The following is a 20,802-nucleotide window of genomic DNA, read 5'->3' as shown; positions in this document are numbered from 1 at the left end:
AGTTTCCAGAGGTAGAACTAAAGCTAAATGTGTGGTTTCTGGTGGGCAGATGCCCCGTAAGTTTACTAGAGAGAACATATATTTTTTTAAAAGTTTGTTTTACTACTAAACTGCAAATGATGGCCTAATCAGGCATTGTGTTAAAACATATGTTGTGGGTGTTTTGAACATTTGGTCTTGAGAGGGATAATTCAAAAATTGATTTTTGTGGAGGAAGTTGTTTTATGTTTTATGTAAAAGGAGGTAAATTCCTGGTTGAAGAATTGCATTCTGTTCCTAACCGGATGATTTTCCTTTTTTTTTTTTTTTTTTTTTTTTTTTTTTTGCAACAGTAGTACCAAAAGGTAATTAGAAATGGAAAATCTCTAGTGTACTGGTTTTGTTTGGAAGCTGGGAGTAGAACCATGTGCTTTTGTTGGTGAAAAGCACACCCTTAAGTTTTCACTGCCTGAGTGAATTTTGTGGCAACCCCTACAGTTAAGGACTTAAATATGAAACGGAAATCTGAATTTCTTCAATGCCACAGTACTGGTTTCTGTTTCTCCAGAAACAGTTTAACCTGGATTTAACCTTATTCTTACATAAGTGATTGGTACACTAATTCTCGTTACCTTGAGTGTGCTGTTGAATTGTGTGAAGATTTTTCTCTTTCAGAGCTTAGAATGTAGTAGCATAATCAGGAAGCATAAAGCAGCTCCAGTAAGAAGCTTTGTTCCCTTGCGAGATGCTTAGGGATCAAGAGCTTCCTTGATCCATTCTAGCTTTAAAATGCCCAGGAGCCTGAAATTTGATGTTCTACTTGAATCATAAAACTAAAGATAGTCAATTTTTCTCCAAATATTGTCCTTAAGTGAAGATCATCATATGCAATAACCAGAAAAAGAGGTAGCGATCTTTTACAGGGAACTTAAGGATCTTTCCTCTGCCACATTGGCAATGCTTCTTTTTCATGCTTCAGCTGGGACCTGTATTGGAAACACTATCTGCCACTATTTTCATGGAGACTGAATCTTTTTACCTGTTAGGTGACAACCATCCTTTCTGAGAGCAATATATCTTTAGTCTCCTGGAGAAGAGTAAGGAAATAAATTTTTGGCATGGTTGTTTTCTTGTCAGCAGGTAAAATTCATAGGGTACTGGAAGCAGAAATGACTGTTAATTCTAAATCTTGTGGTGCTTGATGCAGGATGGCTAGAAGTGATGCTCAGAAGTGCTTGTCCCATATTAAGGAGGGCAAATACTGTGAACACTTTGTGGTGGTTTTACCCAGCCGGGCAGCTGAGCTCCACCACAACCGCTCTCTCGCTTCCCCCTCCTCAAAGGGAAAGGGGGAAAAAGTATGATGAAAAGGTCTGAAGGGTTGAGATGTGAACAGGGAGATCACTCAACAGTTACTGTCATGGGCAAAACTGACGCAGCATAGGGAGATTAGAGAAATTTATTACCTATTGCTGACAAGCTAGAGCGGTGAGAAACAAACAAAAAAAATGAAAACACCTTCCCTCCCATCCACCCTCTTTCACCTCTTCCCCCTGGGCAGCGCAGGGGAACAGGGAGTGGGGGCTGTGGTCAGTCTATAGCATTTTGTCTCCACCGCTCCTTCACGGTCCCTCTCTGCCCCTGCTCCCTGTGGGGTCCCTCCCACGGGATGCCGTCCTTCCCAAACTAATCCTGCGGGGGCTGCCCACAGGCAGCAGCTCTCCAAGCACTGCTCCCACACGGCTCTGTACCTCGGGGTCCATCCATCCCCCAGGAGCAAACTGCTCCAGCACGGGTCCCCCATGGGTGGGCGGCAGCTCCCCCCAGACCCCTGCTCCTGCGTGGGCTCCTCTCTGTGGGAGACAGCTCCGGCCCAGAGTCTGCTCTAATGGGGTCCTCCACAGGTCACAGCCTCTTTCAGGTCAGCCCCACCTGCTCCACTGTGGTTTTCTCAATGGGCTGCAGTGTGGAAACCTGCTCTGCCCTGGTATACCATGGGCTGCAGGGGGACAGCCTGATCCAACCACCATGCTCCTCACCACAGGCTGCAGGGGAATTTCTGCTGCAGCACCTGGAGCGCCTCCTCCCTCTCCTTCTTCATTGACCTTGGTGTCTGCAAGGCTGTTTCTCACTCCTCTCTCTCCCGGCTGGTGTTGTGCAGAATTTTTTTCCCCTTTCTTAAATAATGCTCTCACAGAGGTATAAACAGCATTGCTTATTGGCACATCTCTGGGCAGCAGCAGGTCCTGTTGGAGCTGGCTGAAATAGGCCCTTATGGGGTAATTTCTGCATTCTTTTCACAGAGGCCATCCCTGCACCCCCATGGTACCCAAACAGTGCGACATAATCCCAATACACACTTGCAGCTTTTAACACCTATACACCTATAGTCATGCTCTCAAAATCATGTGTGGTACAGAACATTTTGAATTAGTAGTCATTTTTCCTTTGTCATTTGCTACAGGTTCTAACTTCCCTTGTAAAAATGGTGTAAAAGCTATGTAATTAAGAGATTTTAAAATTCCGTGGTCAAATAGTATTTATGAGATGTATTTGATATCTTCGACTTGGTGGGAGAGTTAATCCGGCAGAACTGAAGTTATGTGGTGCCTTTGTTATATTTGTGCATCTAACTCTGTTTTCAGGCTGTTTCATCTTTCATTTAGAATTCTTGCTTTATTTTCAAGATCCTTTTTCAAATTCTTTCATTTGGCTCAAAAGGCCCTATGTTTTGGCTATTGTTTCCCAGTAATTCCACTCCTAAAGCAATTTATGAGGGTCTGGTTTATATAATGCAGGTACAGCACTGTTATTATTTGTTTTGTAGTCTTCCAGAAATAATGATGGGAATGAAATTTAATTTTGAATCAGACTCCTACAGTTGATAAGCTTCAAGGTTTTTGTTGTAAACTTTATATGATACATATGTAAATGATATATATGTAAACTTTTATGATTTCATATAAAATGTTGTGTAAAAACCTCAATCTTGCAGGCGAAGAGCTATTAACTCTTTTGTAAGATCACAATGATTGTTGTTTGTCAACAGAAATTATTGTTGGCACTTTTATGCAAATCTCATACTCCCTTTTCCTGCTCTGAAACTAGAGAAATGTGTACCAAGTATTTTCCAGGGGCAAGCTAATAATACAATTTTCAGAGCCACACAGGAAAAAGACGTTCTGTTAAAATTTACATAAATTCTTGGAATTTAATTTATTTTTTATTAACTAGCTGATGTTTTACATGTAAGTAATATATTTTATGTGCAGGGTCCTTGATTGAGCAGCTGACCACAGAGAAGTACGAGTGTATGGTATGTTGTGAGGTAGTCCGGATAGTAGCCCCTGTGTGGAGCTGCCAAAATTGTTACCATGTGTTCCACCTGAATTGCATTAAGAAATGGGCAAGATCACCGGCTTCTCAAGCAGAAGGTAGATATTTTCTCTCATATGTACATTTTCTCTCAAATATATTTAATAGTAAAAATTTTTGTTTTCTGTGTTGGAAAACTAGTTCTAAATGGTGTCTAATTTAAGGTAACTAGTAAGCCTAAAAATATATTAAGTCAGAAATGTGTTTTTCAGGGTTCTTTAGATACTTCATATAATCCTCTTAACTGTTTCGATTCTTTCCAGTATTGTGGCTAAAACTGATTTCTGTGTTTAGAATGTAAATACAAGATTGTTCAATGAAATCATTGCATCAAGATGCAAAGCTCTGTCTGCATTTTTACACACCAGGAAATCTCATGTTCTGTCATCTGTTTGACTTAGAAGTCCAACAGAAGCACTACTCCAAGCATTAGTTGTCTGCTTTTAAAAAGGATTGAAAGGAATTGCATTGTTAATGTAATGGCTAAGTATGCTGTACAAAATAATACTATAGGGAATCCCTTGGGGGTTAGTATACTGGCTTTGGGAGCAGCCACATAAGGTGCTTACAAGTTTACAGCACTCAAATAAATCTTGGTAAGGAAGTGGAAGTTGGTCTTAAGCATGAGCATGAGCATGTATTCATAAATCATCTGAACTGATTGGTTAAGAGAGGCCTAATTGGCTTATATTGATATAACCAATTTGTGTTCAATAGTGCTTTCACAAATGTCATCACAGGACATGGTTTAGTGATGGTATTCATTTTGTCATGTTGATGATTGATGATCTTGAAGATCTTTTCCAACCTAATTGATTATTTGTTCCTAGCCAGATAGGTACGAATGTTGTCTTCCTTACACTGAAGACATTCCATTGCTACCAACCAACACCTTCCTGAAAAAAGAAGCAAGAAAACTATTATTTAATAAAATACCAACTTAAAGAATAGACTCCATATTAATAGCTAGGTGTAGTCACTATTTAAATAAAATATATCATTCTCATATAGAGCACTAATTTATTCAAGGGCGTGAAGTGATATGTAACTGGTCTTCTGCAATACATGTAAACTTACAACATGAGACAACGATGAAAAGAAAGGTTAGGTGTTGCTTAAGTCTGTGGGTAGTTTTATTTTTCTTGCCCATTTTCCTCATTTTAACACTTTTTTCTCAAATCTTCAGATATGGTGAAGACTGTCAATATTCTGTGAAGTAGATTGTTGTCTTACAACAGGGAACATGACAACAGAAGTCCAACTTAAAAAAAAAAATTGTTCTTGCTTCTATTATAAAGTATGAGTCTGTCAGGTCAGATGAAGTACCACTGCTGTGTTTATGTTGATACTGTAAAAACTTAGCTTATTTTAACCTGCTTTCTCACTGCTTACTCTCATATTGTTTCCTGTTGTTTTCCTGTACTTATTCTAGGCTCACCAATTAGCTCCTTTTATTACTTTCAAGTCACTTTTTTTTTTTTTTTTATCCACAGATGGTAATAGTGGTTGGAGATGTCCTGCTTGTCAGAATGCTTCTACACAAGTTCCTAGAACTTACACTTGTTTCTGTGGTGAGTTTCTTGATGGCTTTCGCAAAGAAAAACAGTTCTGTTGTTTTGATTCTTTTTTTTTTTTTGAATTCTGTTTTGTTGCACCTTTGCCTATGTCCTAGAAATTTAACCTTGTTTAAAACTATTGATTTTGGAAGGCTGCCGCACAGAAAATCACACCCCTACGTATTGCTTAAACATCAAAACAAATCATAATTTATATATGTTTTCATATAGTTATATAAAAACACTTACTAGAATTGGGCTTCTATCCTAAAAGCTTTCCTTCTGTATGAGGATTGAAATAACCTGAATCTTTTATGTCTGCTTTTGTGGCCAATGGTGCACCAAAATAATATATAACTCAAGCATACAACTGATGTTACTGTAAGAAAACAAGAGTGGCTGTATGAATGTAGCAGTTTTGTTACTTATGTTTATCAGGGACACATATGGGTTAAATAGAAAAGAGTATTAGGACTATTCAGACTTTATGTAGATACATGTTTAATGAAAAAGGTAGGTGAAATTGAGTGCAATATCCACTAAACCATAGGTGTATGACAAGAAGTGAGAAATAAATGATGTTACTTAATTGCAGGCATGCGGATAAATTGTTTGGGATTTACACTTCCGAAATTTGTGTTGATTTCATGTAGCTTTCCCTTCCTTCAGTAAATGTGGCACTAGAAATTTTCACCCCACTTCCTACCAAATAGCTTATTTTGGAATAGAGCCAGTCAATGAACTTATCTTACAGAAACTAAATTTGCACTGTAATAGGTAACAATTTTACCCGAGATTCTCTTTATCTAAATGGTTCAGTGAGTCAATTAAGAATAATGCAATTTCAGGTAAGACATTTAGAGTTCTTGTTACGACAGTCATTTGAAATGTGTACAGGGTTAATAACTCAGGCAGAATGACTGTTTTGATTCCAGATGAAGGATTTACTTTTAAGACAGGTCATCCATCTGTTAAATAAGAAAGATTCTGCCTAGGCTAAGTTGATTTGTCTCTAGACTGTTACATAATTTTGGAAGATCTACGGTATGAACCTCAGGTTGTCCACAGGGTCAATATTAGTGGAGTACCATGTTGGAACATAAACATTTAATCTGTATATAATTTTACATTGATGATAGATAGGGCATTTGAACTTAACCAGCTACTTATTATGCAAGTCTGTCTTGTATTTGTTGCAGAATACTAAATTTCTGTTGAGTGTGGTTAAGCCTTGTGGTTTTTCGTTAGTGGTGGTGGTTTTTATTTTTTTCCCTCTCTATTGCATGGGGGAAATTCCTGGCTTATTTTTCTTTAGAATCTTCAAATTTTCAGGATTTTCCTGGTGAATAAAGGCCATCCATGCTCTGTGTTCATACTTTTCTAACTTGCTACTTACAATATAGGTGTACTAAAAGAGTCATGTCACTAAAAAATACAATTTCTTGGTGTCCTTAATTGTTGCTGATCTGATCTGTAATACTAGTTCAGTTGTTTCTCTTGCAGACAGCCAAATTAGATTTGCCTTTGTGATGAAATGTGGTAATTAACTTTAACCAGGACAATCATCTCATGCTCTTAGAGCTACAAGATTTGTTAAGGATATGTCAGTTCAATTAAAACGTAGTTTCAGTGCTTACCTGAAAGCCTCATATATTCCATGAGTACAACCTAAAGGATTTATCACTTTTTGTTCAAGACTTCCTACTGCATTCATGAAAATGTCAACATTTAAGGTTTATGCAGAATCTGCTTCTTTTTAGGGAAGTCACTTTTATAATTCGCACAGTCATTTCATGCTGCCCCCATTCTGCATCTCTATACCAGCTAGATCTTACGTATTGGGAATGGTATCTATTTTTCTGTGTTGAGGCAGCAAGGGGGTTGCACCGTTTAATTTTCTTACCTACTATGCAGTCTGATCAACTAAAGGGACCTTTTCACTTTCTTGTGTTTTGTTAGTTTAGTTTGATGTCAAATAACAACTACCCAAGTGCCTGCTGAGAGCATAGAAGGAAAGAATCTTCTGGAGCTTGATATTCCTGTGGAATTTACTTTTAAAGATGTTAAGTATATATCTGCAATGAGATTAAAAAAAAAAAAAAAGAAAAAAAAAACAAAAACCATGAAACTTCTTATGTTGTTTTGCTTTCCAAATAAGATTACTCAGTATTGAAAATAGAAATTTTTCCTTTTGATCTAATATTTCTCCCAAATTGAATATTATACTCAAATCAATACACATTTGTGACTTTGACCTTTTTTTTTTTAGGTAAGGTACACAATCCCGAATGGAATAGAAATGAAATTCCACATAGCTGTGGGGAGCTTTGTGGAAAGAAGAGACAGACTTTGGACTGCCCACATCTTTGCAACATGTAAGTAAATGTCATGTGACTATTGAACTTCAGAAAACTTCTGAAGACTGTATTTGAGTTCTTTTTGACTGTAGGATATGCCTACAGGTGTATCTGGTATATAGCTCAACTGAAGCTTGAAAGAAATGGAGGCTATTTGTGGTTGTGTAAAGTGAATTCATATCAGAGGATGTACAGGAGGTCAGATGCATCAGTTGTTTCAATCCTATTGTAGGAGCTGAACCAGCTGCATAACTTGGTTTCAAGAACTTTAGTTGAAGTCAAGAAAGTAGTGAATAAAAGTAATTTAAATGTGTCTCCACCAGAGATTTTAGGTGCCTCTTTTCCTGTAATGGAACATGTATATCTTAATCTAAATAGTAGTGGTTCTTGATTTGACTAAAGGTCCACTTACTTCTATTCTTTGTTTTTGTTTTTTTTGGCTTGTAAACTGTTGAGGTTTAGAAGGCATTATATGTAATGCCTTTATTCGTTTGTTCAAACCACCAGCCTAATGAAACAAAATCCTTATGGAGATCGCAATCAGTATATGTAACTTGGATTGTTTTTATTAACGTTTATTTGTATAACTCCCTGAAGAGCGGCAAAGACCAATTTTATTTTCAGTTTTGGATGTTTTCCTTAGGTCTTCTTTAGCAGTGTGGATGTAATATCGTATCCACAAGATTAACAGCACTAGGCCAGCTTTTTCAATATACAACTGTTTGCTAGTCAGAAAAATTGTGTTGTTCTTAGCGTATCTGTTTTCATCTGACATACATGAAGACAAGTCTGTAATGACAGACTTATCAACAGCTTTGAGAGCATTTGAAAAAGATCTCACAAAGGCAGTAACTGCAACTTTCCCTCTATTCTCTGTACTGTTTTAAGCCTGGATGTTTGGTTTTCCTTCATAGGTCTTTGGTGCTGTAGTCTTCACAACAGTTGCAGAAAGTTTTTGGGGCTGTATTGTCAAATCTAATACTTTTACTGTCAGGCAGATCTAAGTTTAATTTTTCTTATGTCTAGCTGCACCTATCATCACAACCTTTACGGTATGCCAGTTCTCTAGAATAGCATATAACTGCAATAGTTTGTGAAAGAAATCATCCGTGCTGAAGACAGAATCAAGGTTCAGCAAAAATAAGAGTATGAATGCACTGAACAGAACTTAATACTGAGGTCTTTGGTATCTGTTTGTTTTTTCTTTTTATTTTGTAACAGAGTTGTTTGTGTTTTTGGCTCTGTCCCTTAAAACACACTAAAACTCTGAGGTGTCATCAGTCTTTATCATCTAAAGAAAATTTTCTGCAATTTCTCTGTGTGCCTGTGTAAAAGGGTTAAATGAGTTTTAAATATCTCAAGTATTGGTTAAGTAAGTTCTGTGGTTTAGATGTAGAGCTTAGGGATATGGTTTAGTGGGGACTGCTAGCGTTAGGTCAGAGGTTGGACTCGATGATCTTGAGGTCTCTTCCAACCTAGAAATTCTGTGATTCTGTGTGATTCTGTCTGTAGGTTCTTCGTAAACTTAATACCAGAACTACTTGTTAGAGAAGTAGTGTGTGAGTGCATACATCTACAGGAATCCATAAAGAATACTTATTTTTAAAGTCAGAAGTTTGGTTTCAAAAGACTGGTTTTGGCATTACTAGAATTCTGTTTGTAATAATAAAATGACACAGTCTCATTTAAAACAACTCAGAAATGCACATTAGCAAAACTTGTAGACATGGAAATTAACTGTGTGGTACTTTCCTGACAGTAGGTCAGAAGGAGTCTTGCTATAAAGCTGCAGTCTCTTATTACAGATAATAATAAAGACGGATCACTGTTGATGAGCTTCTGATATGACTCAGTTATATTGCTCTTGACTATGACAAGAGATGTACTGTTTTGTCCTTGCATAGTGACTGTACTTGGGGAATTTGGTAATTGTGTTGTAATTGGATAGTCTGCAGATGTTTTTTCAGTGTTTTTGCTTAGCTTGTTTTGTTTCTTTTTTGTTTTGGGGTGGTTTTTTGTGTGTTTTAAAATAGGACATCTGGACTGGCCAGTTCTGATTTATGAGAACTGCTCTGCACGCAAGTTGCTGTATTCTCAAAAGAAGGGGACTGGAAGCTGGCTAGGGAAGAACACAGACAAATTAGCTAAGTTTAATTTTATAAACCTAGGCTTGTCTGTGCCTTACAGAGCTCTTAAATGTGTAGGGGGACCATATAATGTTCCTTGACGTAGGAGGGGAGATCTGCTATTCAAGTAGAGGACTGGCATTTGTGACACACAGGAAATTCCAGTTGCTGATTAGAAAGAAAACTGAGGCAGACTTGCTGCATCTCCCATGTAGGTAATAAACCATTACCTTATGCAAGGGGAACAGCGGCTCTTACTGGCAGAGTTAGAAATGTTGAACCTAATGGCACGTGCGTTTCTTACTGAGTTGAAAAGTAAAACCACCAAGGAAAAGAAGAAACTTCATAGAAAAGTTTTGGTCTTTAATTGTTGATCAGCAAGAAAGAAAATGCGTTAATGGTTTGGGCATGTAATGTTTGAGGAATGAACACAGTTGAATTGATGCATGCCTGTTGCTGAAGGGTAAAATGCTAAATATATAAGTAGCAATGTTACTATTAATTTGACAGGAATATGAAACTTTTCCTGCAACATCATTGTCTTAAAGTGTTTGAGACTTTTACAATGGTAGCCATCTCGATTATTTTTACATGAGTTAAAGTTCTTTAATGTTCTGCAGGAGTAAAGGCTTCATGTATGATGTTTTCAGAATGTACTGCTCCATAAAAAAAATCTATATTTTTAGGTCATTGTGGTTTATTTCTGTAGGAGTGTCATGGAGTTTGAGTTAATTGTGCAATTCTGTTTGCTTTTTATGACTTATTTTTAAGCCTGTGCCATCCAGGACCTTGTCCTTCATGCCCAGCCTTTGTGACAAAAACATGCGAATGTGGACAAACAAGGTAGAAAATTTTTGTTCTGTAAACAAAAGCTTATGTAATAATAGTTTCTTAAAAGTTTATATAATGCTTTTTCTGTATTATAGTCTATTTAAAGTTTATATAGTTTCTTCTGAGCTTTAGCTTTTATTTATTTGTTAAAATCAGTTGGAGAAGTTTATATTTTAAAAAAAAAAAAAAGCTATTTTTCATTTTAAGAAAAAAATGTTGGGACATGGAGCAGAGTTGTCCAAGCAGTCTGAGTTGATATGATTTTTTTTTCAGTCACATTCTAGTATTTATTTTCTTTTGTAGGAGACCCAGTGAAAGAATTAGGAAAAAGTTCACACCTTTTCTGTCCAAATTGAATGTAACTTTGATTTATTCCATTCCAGAAATAATTTCAAATATAATTTCAAATACAGTTCTGGGAAGCTGTACCACTAACAAGAGGGTAGTCTGTAGTATATTCCAGTCTTGAAGACTGTCTTTTCCTTTCATGTTTGATGCATGTAATATCGTTGTCAACAGCAAGAATGTACTGCCCATACTTTATGATGGTTCATGTTCAATTTTTCTGAGACATAGTTATAGCTCCCATAACTGATTCTGTGTAATTAAACATTTGCCTGTGCTCATTTCAAGAATAAAGACAAAAACCTATTTCAGTGAGCATTCTTAGTCTATGAGTGTTTTACAGACTTCTACAATTATTTCTGAAAGTTTGAATGTAATATTAAATCACCTTAATTATTTAAAAGAAGGTGCAGCTGTTTCTGTGGAAGTATTTGCAGCTGAAAGCACTTTATATTCAGTGAAAAATGGATTAATTATAGGTTACTGAATTTAATTTATATGATAAGATTACTTCTTTTTATTCTTGCTATTCCTTGCAATTAACATTTTAACAGATGAAACAACCTTGAAGATTATTTTTCCCAAGTGCCACCAGATTGCAGTTTTCTTATAATACTGCATTTAACATTTAAAACTTGGTTCTAAATAGATTTTGTCATATGTACTGTATCAGCATCCAAGATGCGTGGCACCTCAGACTTCAAGATGTCTACATGAAATAGCAACTTTAAAACATTTTGCAGTAATTGTCTAAGATAAGTTTGCTAGCAGGCCAGAATATAGAACAGTATGTTTATTCCCTCTCCCAACACACACACTTTTTTCTTGTTTATTTTATTTTATTTTATTTTATTTTATTTTATTTTATTTTATTTTATTTTATTTTATTTTATTTTATTTTATTTTATTTTATTTTATTTTATTTTATTTTATTTCAGCTCTGCTTATTTTATTTTTGACATATGCACATGAAGCCATTAATGCTATTAAGACATCTGATTTGATCTCTTTGGTATTACTTTCTTTTTTTTTTTTTTTTTTTTAATTTCCCTTTCTGGAGAAATGTCTTACAATGTCTTTTGGTCATATGTGATTAATCCAAGAAGACTCAAGTGGGTAAAGTCAGTTGTTGCAACTGTATCGAGACCGAGAAAATTTTAAGTTTTAGAGCCGTAATATTTTACAATAAAATGCAATTTATGCTGATAACCTTTGCAAGCATCCTATACAAAAAAAAAAAAAAAAAAAAAAAAAGAATTGATAAAATGTATTAATGTAAGAGAAAGAACGTAGGGGGTTGTTGTACCTTTTATTGACTAAGTGACTGCAATCAATGTGAGATAAATTCAGGCCACACTGGGGGGAGGACAGGAGATACTATTGTTCTTTAATTACAAGAAGTGTTTCAACAGACTGCTGACTCACTATTAAGGCCCATATCACTATATTCATTGTGCTCAGTGGACTTTTATGCTATCAGGAAGATGGGGTAATATTTCCTAACAGTTCTTTAATAAGTTATGTGCCTTTTCAAAGGCTTTGTCATTTTACTGAAACAGCGTTTTGCTTTTTTAATAAATGTTGTATAGTTTTAAGGTAGCTAACCGACTGTGGTATTCTTCTGCAGTCATTCAGTTCGCTGTGGCCAATCAACAAAAATTCATTGTTCTAATGTATGTGGAAATACTTTAAACTGCGGTAAGCACAGCTGTACCCAGGTGTGCCATGCAGGAAAATGTGCGCCTTGCCAGCTAACAGTACAGCAAGGTAAGTAACAGAATGCTTTATGCATATCCGCTCATGATATGCATACTAAGAAAACAAGAGGAGGGAAAAAACAGTTCCAAGAGGCGAGTGATTTACTTAAAAAAGAAAAAAATATATATTGGTAAAATATTTAAAATTTGGAAAAGTTATCAGGATCACTGTTTAGTTAACTAGGAATATAAACAAGATTAGAAGAATTTTGAACTAGAAGAATTATGGTGAGGATGCTGGAGCACCCTCTCTATGAGGATGGGTGGAACTAGGTTCTGTTAGATTTAGAAGTGTTAGGAGAGACTAAAGCATTTCACGAGTTGATAGGAGGTAATCAAAACGAGAGCCAGGCTGTGCATGGTAGGAGGATGAGGCAGTGGGCTAAAATGAAATGTCGTAACTGGTTATAAAGATTTTTTTTCTTGAAAACTTGGATTTTTTTTGAGACCCAACTGGGTAAAACTGAGTAATGTGATGTAATCGCTGACTCAGCTTTAGGTAAGACCTTGGATTGTCTGACCCTTGAGGGCCCATTCAACCTGAATTATCCTATGATTCTACTTAATCTTGTGATATAATTCCAAGATTTAATAGTACATGAAAAAGAATAGAAAGAATCGTAACACATTTCAACAAGCTACTGGTGTTTTGATCTCAAATGGCAATTAAATTGTCCAAGTATGTCCGCCAGTATACAAAAGCAAATAAAAATTTTTGAACAGTTTATGTATAAAATTGTAATTTAATTTTCTTGACATTTAAGGTAATACTGAACTTGGTACATATATGTGTACTGCTTTAATAAATAAGCTTTTTGTGCAAATAGAGCTTTCCCTTCAGCTTTTTTTTCTCCTTTTCAAAACAAATAACAGAGGAATTCCATCCTCTCTAGGACTGAGAAATCTCTGTTGCTGAATTAAATCTAAAGAAGAGCAACTTCATTGTACTTGTAAAAACTGACTGATAAGCTTCCCAGATTTTCCTTTTTTGTATTTTTTGTACTGCTGTTTTGTCACTGATATTTTATGTTGTTTTCTGTGGAATATTTCTTTCTTTTAGTGTGTTACTGTGGAAGCAACTTTAAAGAAGTATTGTGTGGGACAAAGGAAGAATTCTCTGATGGATTTGGGAGTTTCTCATGCCAGAATACATGTGGCAAGTAAGGTCACTGTAATTTAGGCTTTTGAAAGGAAAAAAGGTCATTTTACTCACATTAAATGATCATGTCATTCCTAGGTAGTTTGCCTTTTTCATTTTATTTGTTTTTTGTTGTTGTTATTTTTGTTGTTTTTCTAGAAAATTAAATTGTGGGAGGCACAACTGTACACAAATATGTCATCCTCAGCCTTGCCAGCTCTGTCCACGACTTCCACAAGTAGTGTATCGCTGTCCCTGTGGTCAGACTCCTCTCAGCAAGTTACTGGAACTAGGATGTGTTGAACGTAAAATATGCACAGATCCTATCCCGTCGTGTGGAAAAACATGTGGCAAACCTCTTTCTTGTGGTAGCTATGGTAATCAGATCTTTCTCCATCAGAATATTCTGAATTCTCATTTAAAAAGAAAAAGTAACTTGTTTCATTTCCGAAATATTTTATTAGTGATTTGGGTATTAACAAATTGAGTGAGAGAGACTGTGTTGGTTCAAAGTTATACTTCAAAATGAGTAAATGTATTTGTCTAGAAGCCATTAAACAAAATTTAAACACTAGTTGTTGTTATGTGGACTTCTGTATTGGTAGAGGAAAAGAGCGGTAGCAATTTCCAACAAGTAATATTTTCTGAGGTCTCTTAAAAGCCCACCTTAAGCATTCGTGGTTCATGTGAAGACTAGTAGAGACAAATTATTTTGATTTGTTCAGAAACCTCTAATAAATACTAATTTACTGTGGCCACAAAGTGAAACGTGGCGCTAGGCGGTTGAGAAGGAAGAAGTTATGTGGAAATTAAACCAAATTGGTACTTCAGTGAGTGCATTAGGTAACTAAAGTGTATTTAACAGAGAGATTGTATGAAGAGCTCTAATTTTATAAAGCTGCTTATTTAGTCATAAATTGCTACACTTGTAGAGAGTCTAGTGCTGAAAAAAATAAGGGCTTGTTAATGATTGATCCATTCAGACTGTCCAAATTTACATTTTACTGGAATTTCAGTTACCTTCATATTTAACTTACTAGGTTATGCATGGTAAGTCATCCCTTTGGGATGAAAAGGAAGAAAAATTTGTATATTTAAAATTCCTGGAACTTGTGTAAGGATATTATCACGCAGGGTTTTTTCTTTATGCATTAATAAAACATAACAAATACGTATACATTTTCAATGTTTATTGTTGACCTGAAACTTTAGTCTATATAGTCAGTATTATAGAGTTGAAAATAGCAGCAATGCAATGTTACAATACATTAAACAAGATATTGTGAAGTCGTTCAACTTTTTATGCCTGTTTGATGGAAAATGTTATTGTTTTAGAAACCCCACTGCACATACACATAGTATTTGTGACCTGTGATGCTCCTAATAAACTCCCAGTTCCTTACCATGTAATTTATTTCTTTGATTTTTAATCTTTGTATTTTCACTTTGATAGAGTTCCTTCATACATGTGAAAGCCTTTGCCATGAAGGAGAGTGTAAACCATGTTCTCAAACATCAAATATTTACTGTAGATGTGGCTTCAAAAAAAAGGTGAGCACATATGAAGCTTGACCATGGAAGCAGGTAGTCTTTGGTGTTTTTTTGATGTTGTGGAGAAAAAGGAGCTGAAGTGGTTGAGAAAAAGGATACTAAAAATGTGCTGTGCTCCGTAGTTGCAAGAGACAGCATTGTGTTACATCTGATAAACATATATTAACTAGATTATACTGTGAAGTGGTAACTTACCATGGCAACTTGCACAGGCAGTTACACAGTGGTAACTTACACAGGCAACTTATCATGAACACGTTTTTTTTGGAAGGATTTTTGTAGCCTTTATGTAGAATTTTCCTTTGTTTAAGGTGGCTGCAAAGCCCTATACTGTCCTGCAGTATTTACATGGCACAAAGAATGATAGTTTTGCCAAGAGTAATGTTAAACTGGGAGAAAGGTAGTCAAAAATACTAAGCTAACTACAACTGTATGGCAATAAATAGATTGTAGATTTGCTGAAATATTTGAGAGATTATCAGTTTTTATTGGTCTCCTTTCTTAGTGCATTTATGTAAGGACCCAGCAGATTCTCAGCAACTGTAATATAATAATTAATATATTTTTAAACTGTTCTACAGTGTGTAACCATGGCTTTGAAATCTTTGGGTACTATTTCAGGAGCCTTTTATTTTCATGTTGAAGTCTTTTTATCTACATAAAAAGTTTTCAATCGTGAGAGTTGATTTTTTTTGAATCAAGTCAGACTTGCATTTTGTGGGACAGTTTGTCAAAGTACAAGTTTGTGTGTTTTTTTAGTACTCTCCAGAAGAGCTCTTTTGCTGTCCTCCATGCAAGTTTCTGGTTTCATAGGACAATCCTGTTCCTATTATTTCACAGCATTACCTACTGAATTAAGTAAGGAATATTAAACTACAAGTTCTTGTTGTGTTGAATCTATAAGGGAAAAAAATATAGGTCAAGATTGAAAGTGAAAATTGAAATGTGATATAATGCATAAATTTAGAATTTTTATTCCAACTTTTGTTTCTTTCTCCTATACAAATGTGTTATGCTCATGAAAACTTTTTTCTGTATCGCTTGTGACTAGGTGCTTTCTAGATGAGTAAGTTCAATTGTTTCATTTGTTCTAATGTAATTGCTCCGTGTTTGTTTTCTAGGAAGTCCCATGTGCTCCTGCTCAGGAATAAAGGTATTATAATATGTTAAATATGTAATACGAATTTTTTTCAAAGTTTAAAAATGAGATGCAGTTCATATTAATTTTGGTTTGATTCAAGAAGTTGGCAAGTATCTGAACAATTACTGCTGCTTTTATCATTACTTCTATGTCAAGTTGGTCATTTCTTGGGATGCTGCTAAGTGTCTTCCCCTTCTATCCATCTGTTAAACAAGGAAAGATTTTCCCTCACTGTTTGATCTTGAACATTCCAAGCAAGCTCTATTTCAATTTGAACAGTTTCTTTCTATTCAACAGGTTGCCCCCTGGCATCCTGCACGTCTTTGCGTCATCTTGTACAGCTTGGATACAAAGTAATGATGTTTCTCTGTTCTTGTCCAAATTCCTGTAGAAATGGAAGCTTTCATTCTGCTTCGTAGTTGTGTGTTGCTGGTCTTCATATCTGAGCTCAGTAGAGGGTTTGAATTTGGCACTTAGGGTATTCTGGACGTAGCATCTCAAAAATCAGCTCAGTGAGGGTAAATTTGAAGAGAACCACTTCCTAGAAGAATTTCTCCAGGGAAGTGGTGCTGTCTGGAAAAGCACAAACCTACATCTGAGTGAGAGAGGAGGGTGTTTTTGATATACTTGGTTATTAGAAGTGTTAGTATCTTCTTGTTCACTTTAAGATAAATGTTAAGCAAATCTCAGAAACAACAGACTGTTGGCAAGATTTAATCTTCATTTTTCAGTTTCTGACACTGATCTTGTATCTCTGCAGTATGTTTTTATCTTAGTTTTTTTTTTCTATTACAGAATTTTAGATGGTGTAACTCTGAGCTAATTGAGGTTTTTCTGTTGTTCTGTTCAGTTCCAGTTGTCCAGGATTTTCCTTAGCTATTTGCTCTTCTTTGTCTTGATGTACTGTTCTCCAGTTTTTCATTCTCAAATTTTGATAGACTGTGTTTTATGTTAAATAGATTAAAAAAAAAAAAAAAAAAAAAAAAAGCTCCTGAAATCTGTTCTGAAAGCTCTTTGGCCTTCAACCAGAGCAGGAGTTGATCTGGGAATTTTGTCTTTGTATAAAACTAAAGAATCTGACTAAGATTATTTTGGTCAGCATCACGGACTGGAACTCTTGAGAATGGCCTTGCAGATTGGATTACAGCAGCATTTCATGCAAAGGGCATTGCTAGGGCTGATAAATATAAATAGGTAAAGATGTCACAGTCTTGCTCTATGTAGAATTACTGCAATATTGCTTCATGAACACCAAATGGCCAGTCATAGGGAGTACTCTGTTATCTGCTGATCTTGCAGGTGATCAAGAGAGGTCATTTTAGAGGAGGGAAATGAAAGGAAGGATGGATGGATGTTTCCAGCCATTCCCACCACTCCAGACATCACCCCACACGTGGAAGAAAGCTAGGAGACCTGGAACACTAGTTTAACTACACCACAGTAGTAATCCTCTGTATCTAGCTGAGCTACTGTGGAAGGAGGTCACTAAATGTTGTCTTTGTTGCATTTCCTGTCTTTTGTGATGGTTGTTGGCTATCCAGAATGGTGAGGATACTTGCTTGGAGAAGTCATAGCAATTGGCCACAAATGCAAAACCTAATCTTTATGCTATCTAACCTTTAAAGCTCTTTGAAGAATCTCAATATAGGGAAAATGTTTACTTGATGGACCCCTATCATACTGAGGTACTTATTTACAGGATAGTAATATGCATATTTCCTAATTTGAGCTTTTGGCTATGAAGGCTTTACTTTTCAGAATTCAGAAGTAATTGCTCATGCTATCGGTAGATGGTGATAAAATTTCTGTAGTGCCAGTTTTGTCACCATATCAGCAGTAGCTGTATTTAGCTGATATTTTCAGTCTTATACCAATTTGAGCAGTCTTAAACTGTATTTGTGATACTTCAGTGTATCAGGGTATCCTATTTTGTGTGTTCTGTTCACAGATTTTATGGCATAAAGAATAATGTGAAATAAACCAGTCTCACTTATTCTGCGCTCCAAAATCCTTTTGAACAAGTGATTAAATTTTTGCATGCTGACTTACTCTGCATTACTGTCTTTTAGACCAGGTCTTGCAACAGCCTTAGCATAATATTGTGACTTCAACTTTTGTTCTCAGCATGAGCAAAGAGTAAATCATGACTTATGTCTTTTTTTTTTTTCTGTAATAGCTGCTATTACATTCATGTGTGATAAGCGATGCAACAAAAAAAAGATCATGTTGACGACACAAGTGTAAATGAAGTTTGCTGTGTGGTAAGTGCATGTGTGGTTTTATAAAGCTCTTCATGTAAACTGTGTTTGTGTTTTGTTGTGAAGTTGAAAGACTTATTTGCTTTTTGCATCCTTGCATTTTTGTGTGTCTTCTCTATTTCTAGTACTAGTCGTGCTCCAAACGTTTGTGTGTGCACTTACTCTGCACCATTTATTTTGTGTATCTTTTTAATTGCAAAAACACATTCCGTGCAATGCAGTAAAGGTGCTATTTGTTGGACCAGTGATTCCAGGGAAACAGACAAGGGAGAGATCATTTAATGCAAGAACTATAAGCTATGATGCAGCTAAGTCTTAGTGAAATCAACTTCAAAAATTGTGCATCCCTGCTGTAATGAATAACTGTATAGATCAGGCCTAAGCCTATTTTTTGCACTACACAGTTTTGAAAATTAGAGGATCAGAATGGTTGAGGATGTTGGAAGGGAACCTCTGGAAGTCATCTGGTCCAACCCCACTGCTTCCAAACAGCTCCAAGGAAGGAAAACTTCACAGTTTGTTCTCATGCATCCTCAGGCAGAGCTCCATGTACTCCAGCTGCTCTGTCGCACAAAGTACAACAAATCCTTCTCCAGCCTGCCTATCCTAAGAAGTCTGTATTCCTTCATTGCAATATTCCAATCATGGGAAGCCATCCCACTGTGTCTCCAATGATCCCAACAAGATTATAGCCCTGCAGCTGCACACAGTTCTCTATTTCATCCCCTATATTCACCAGTGTGTGGGGTACCAGGGAGGTACCCCCACATACTAAGTTTCCCAGAAAAGGATTTGAGGATTTCTGTAGGCGCTTCCTTGCTTACATAGAAGTGCTGGGGTGACCCCGCTTCAGCCCCTTTTTGTTGATTGTTATACCTTCCTGTCACGTAACCCTATGCCAATTTCTTGTTAACCTTGTCTGTCACTCCCTCACAGGGTTGGTGCATTACTCTCTCCCTCCCCCAACATTAGTTTAAAGCCCTACTTAGGAGGTCAGCAATCTATTGGCAAAATTCCTATTGGATCCTGTCTCTTCCAAGTAGATGCTGATTTGCAAACATAGGCCCCCATGATCACAGAACCCAAAACCTGATACCAGCACTAGTTCTGCAGCCAATTTATTGAACTCTCCTTTTAGTTGCCTTTCTCACACCCATTCCCTTTTGCCAGCAGGAAACAGTACCTGAGCCCACATACGCTTCAGTACTGCCCCCAGAGCTCTGTAGTTACTTCTGGTCCTGTCCAGGTTTGCTCTGGCATTTATCACTTGTGACAACATGGAATAGCAGTAGGCAATAGTATTAAGAGGCACTCCCTCCACATATCCAACATTAAGGTCTGCAGCAGGCAGCAAACCTCTGTAGTTGATTGGTCACCTCAACAGATGTGTGCCCTCTTAGCCCTGCTACAGAAACTCACCTTTTACAATGACTCATATCTTCCCGAAGATTTTGCGATTCATGTATTATGACCTCACAGAGAAAAGAAACCTATGGATTTTATAGTTTAATTCCTAATTTTCTTTTTTTTTTTGCCTTCCTCTAGGACACGGAGCATAAGTGTTCTTTGGTTTGTGGCCGCAACTCAACTGTGGCCTTCATAGATGCGAAGAACCTTGTCCATCGGGGCAGTTGTCAAACCTGCTGGCAAACAAGTGCGGTTAAGTACAACAGTGCATTATTTTTTATATGTTATAGACATGTATTTGCTTAATTGGTCAGAGGTGGACATAGCATTTGGTCAGAATTTACCAGAATCTGAAGATCTGCAGTTTATTCTCGTTGTTACGTTTTTTCATAGAAAAGAAAGTTACTTTGTTGTAGATGAGTATAGTAACTGGATTTTAATAGTTAAAAATGAACTACAATAAAATATATTCAGTTATATATCCAGCAATCACTTAAAATTTGAGGAATCATGCAAGGAAAATAAAAGTTTAGAAAGCATTTCTAAGTAAAGGGAACTCTTTTGTTCAACAATGAAATAACTTCTATAGTTCCTGGATTATGTAGCAGAAACTGTTTAGGTGCTTAGAATCAGTTTCCCAACTTGATAGTCCAGTGATTTTTCTCTAGAAAGGACCATCTGAAGAAGTAAGAGATGTCAGTTGTGTGTCTTAGGCTTTCTGGTCATGTACTAGATGGTGAAATTACTACAGAATTGCTACAAATAGATTGACAACTATTAGGTACTAATTTCTTATGACTGCTGAAGTATTTGCACATCTGAGCTGGTGCAGTAGCTTTAAACGTGTGTATTCTGTTAAAAGCCGTGTCAGGTGAAGATACTATTTTTCCACAACTGCTTTTCTCCATTTGATGCAGGAAACCATATGTTGATTATTTCATACATTTTTTAATAGGTAGATAATACCAAGTGTTCTGATTT

At 36.2% G+C, this 20,802-nt stretch overlaps 1 protein-coding gene across 1 annotated transcript in view; it reads left to right on the top strand.

Moving 5' to 3' along the window:
• NFX1 (nuclear transcription factor, X-box binding 1) overlaps positions 1-20,802 on the top strand; it is a 58,470-nt gene that overhangs the window by 10,741 nt on the left and 26,927 nt on the right. Inside the window, 16 exon segments of the mRNA XM_032180874.1 lie at positions 3,252-3,413; positions 4,848-4,925; positions 7,180-7,285; positions 10,165-10,236; positions 12,197-12,336; positions 13,387-13,486; positions 13,624-13,841; positions 14,918-15,015; positions 16,137-16,151; positions 16,153-16,168; positions 18,333-18,367; positions 18,369-18,398; positions 18,400-18,417; positions 19,960-19,993; positions 19,996-20,033; positions 20,035-20,068. Coding sequence (XP_032036765.1) covers positions 3,252-3,413; positions 4,848-4,925; positions 7,180-7,285; positions 10,165-10,236; positions 12,197-12,336; positions 13,387-13,486; positions 13,624-13,841; positions 14,918-15,015; positions 16,137-16,151; positions 16,153-16,168; positions 18,333-18,367; positions 18,369-18,398; positions 18,400-18,417; positions 19,960-19,993; positions 19,996-20,033; positions 20,035-20,068 — 1,194 coding nt within the window.

Source organism: Aythya fuligula, chromosome 2 (genome assembly GCF_009819795.1).
Source record: "Aythya fuligula isolate bAytFul2 chromosome 2, bAytFul2.pri, whole genome shotgun sequence".
Lineage (NCBI taxonomy): Eukaryota > Metazoa > Chordata > Aves > Anseriformes > Anatidae > Aythya > Aythya fuligula.
Note: the sequence above shows the minus strand (reverse complement) of the source record. Positions and strands in the feature narration are given on the sequence as shown.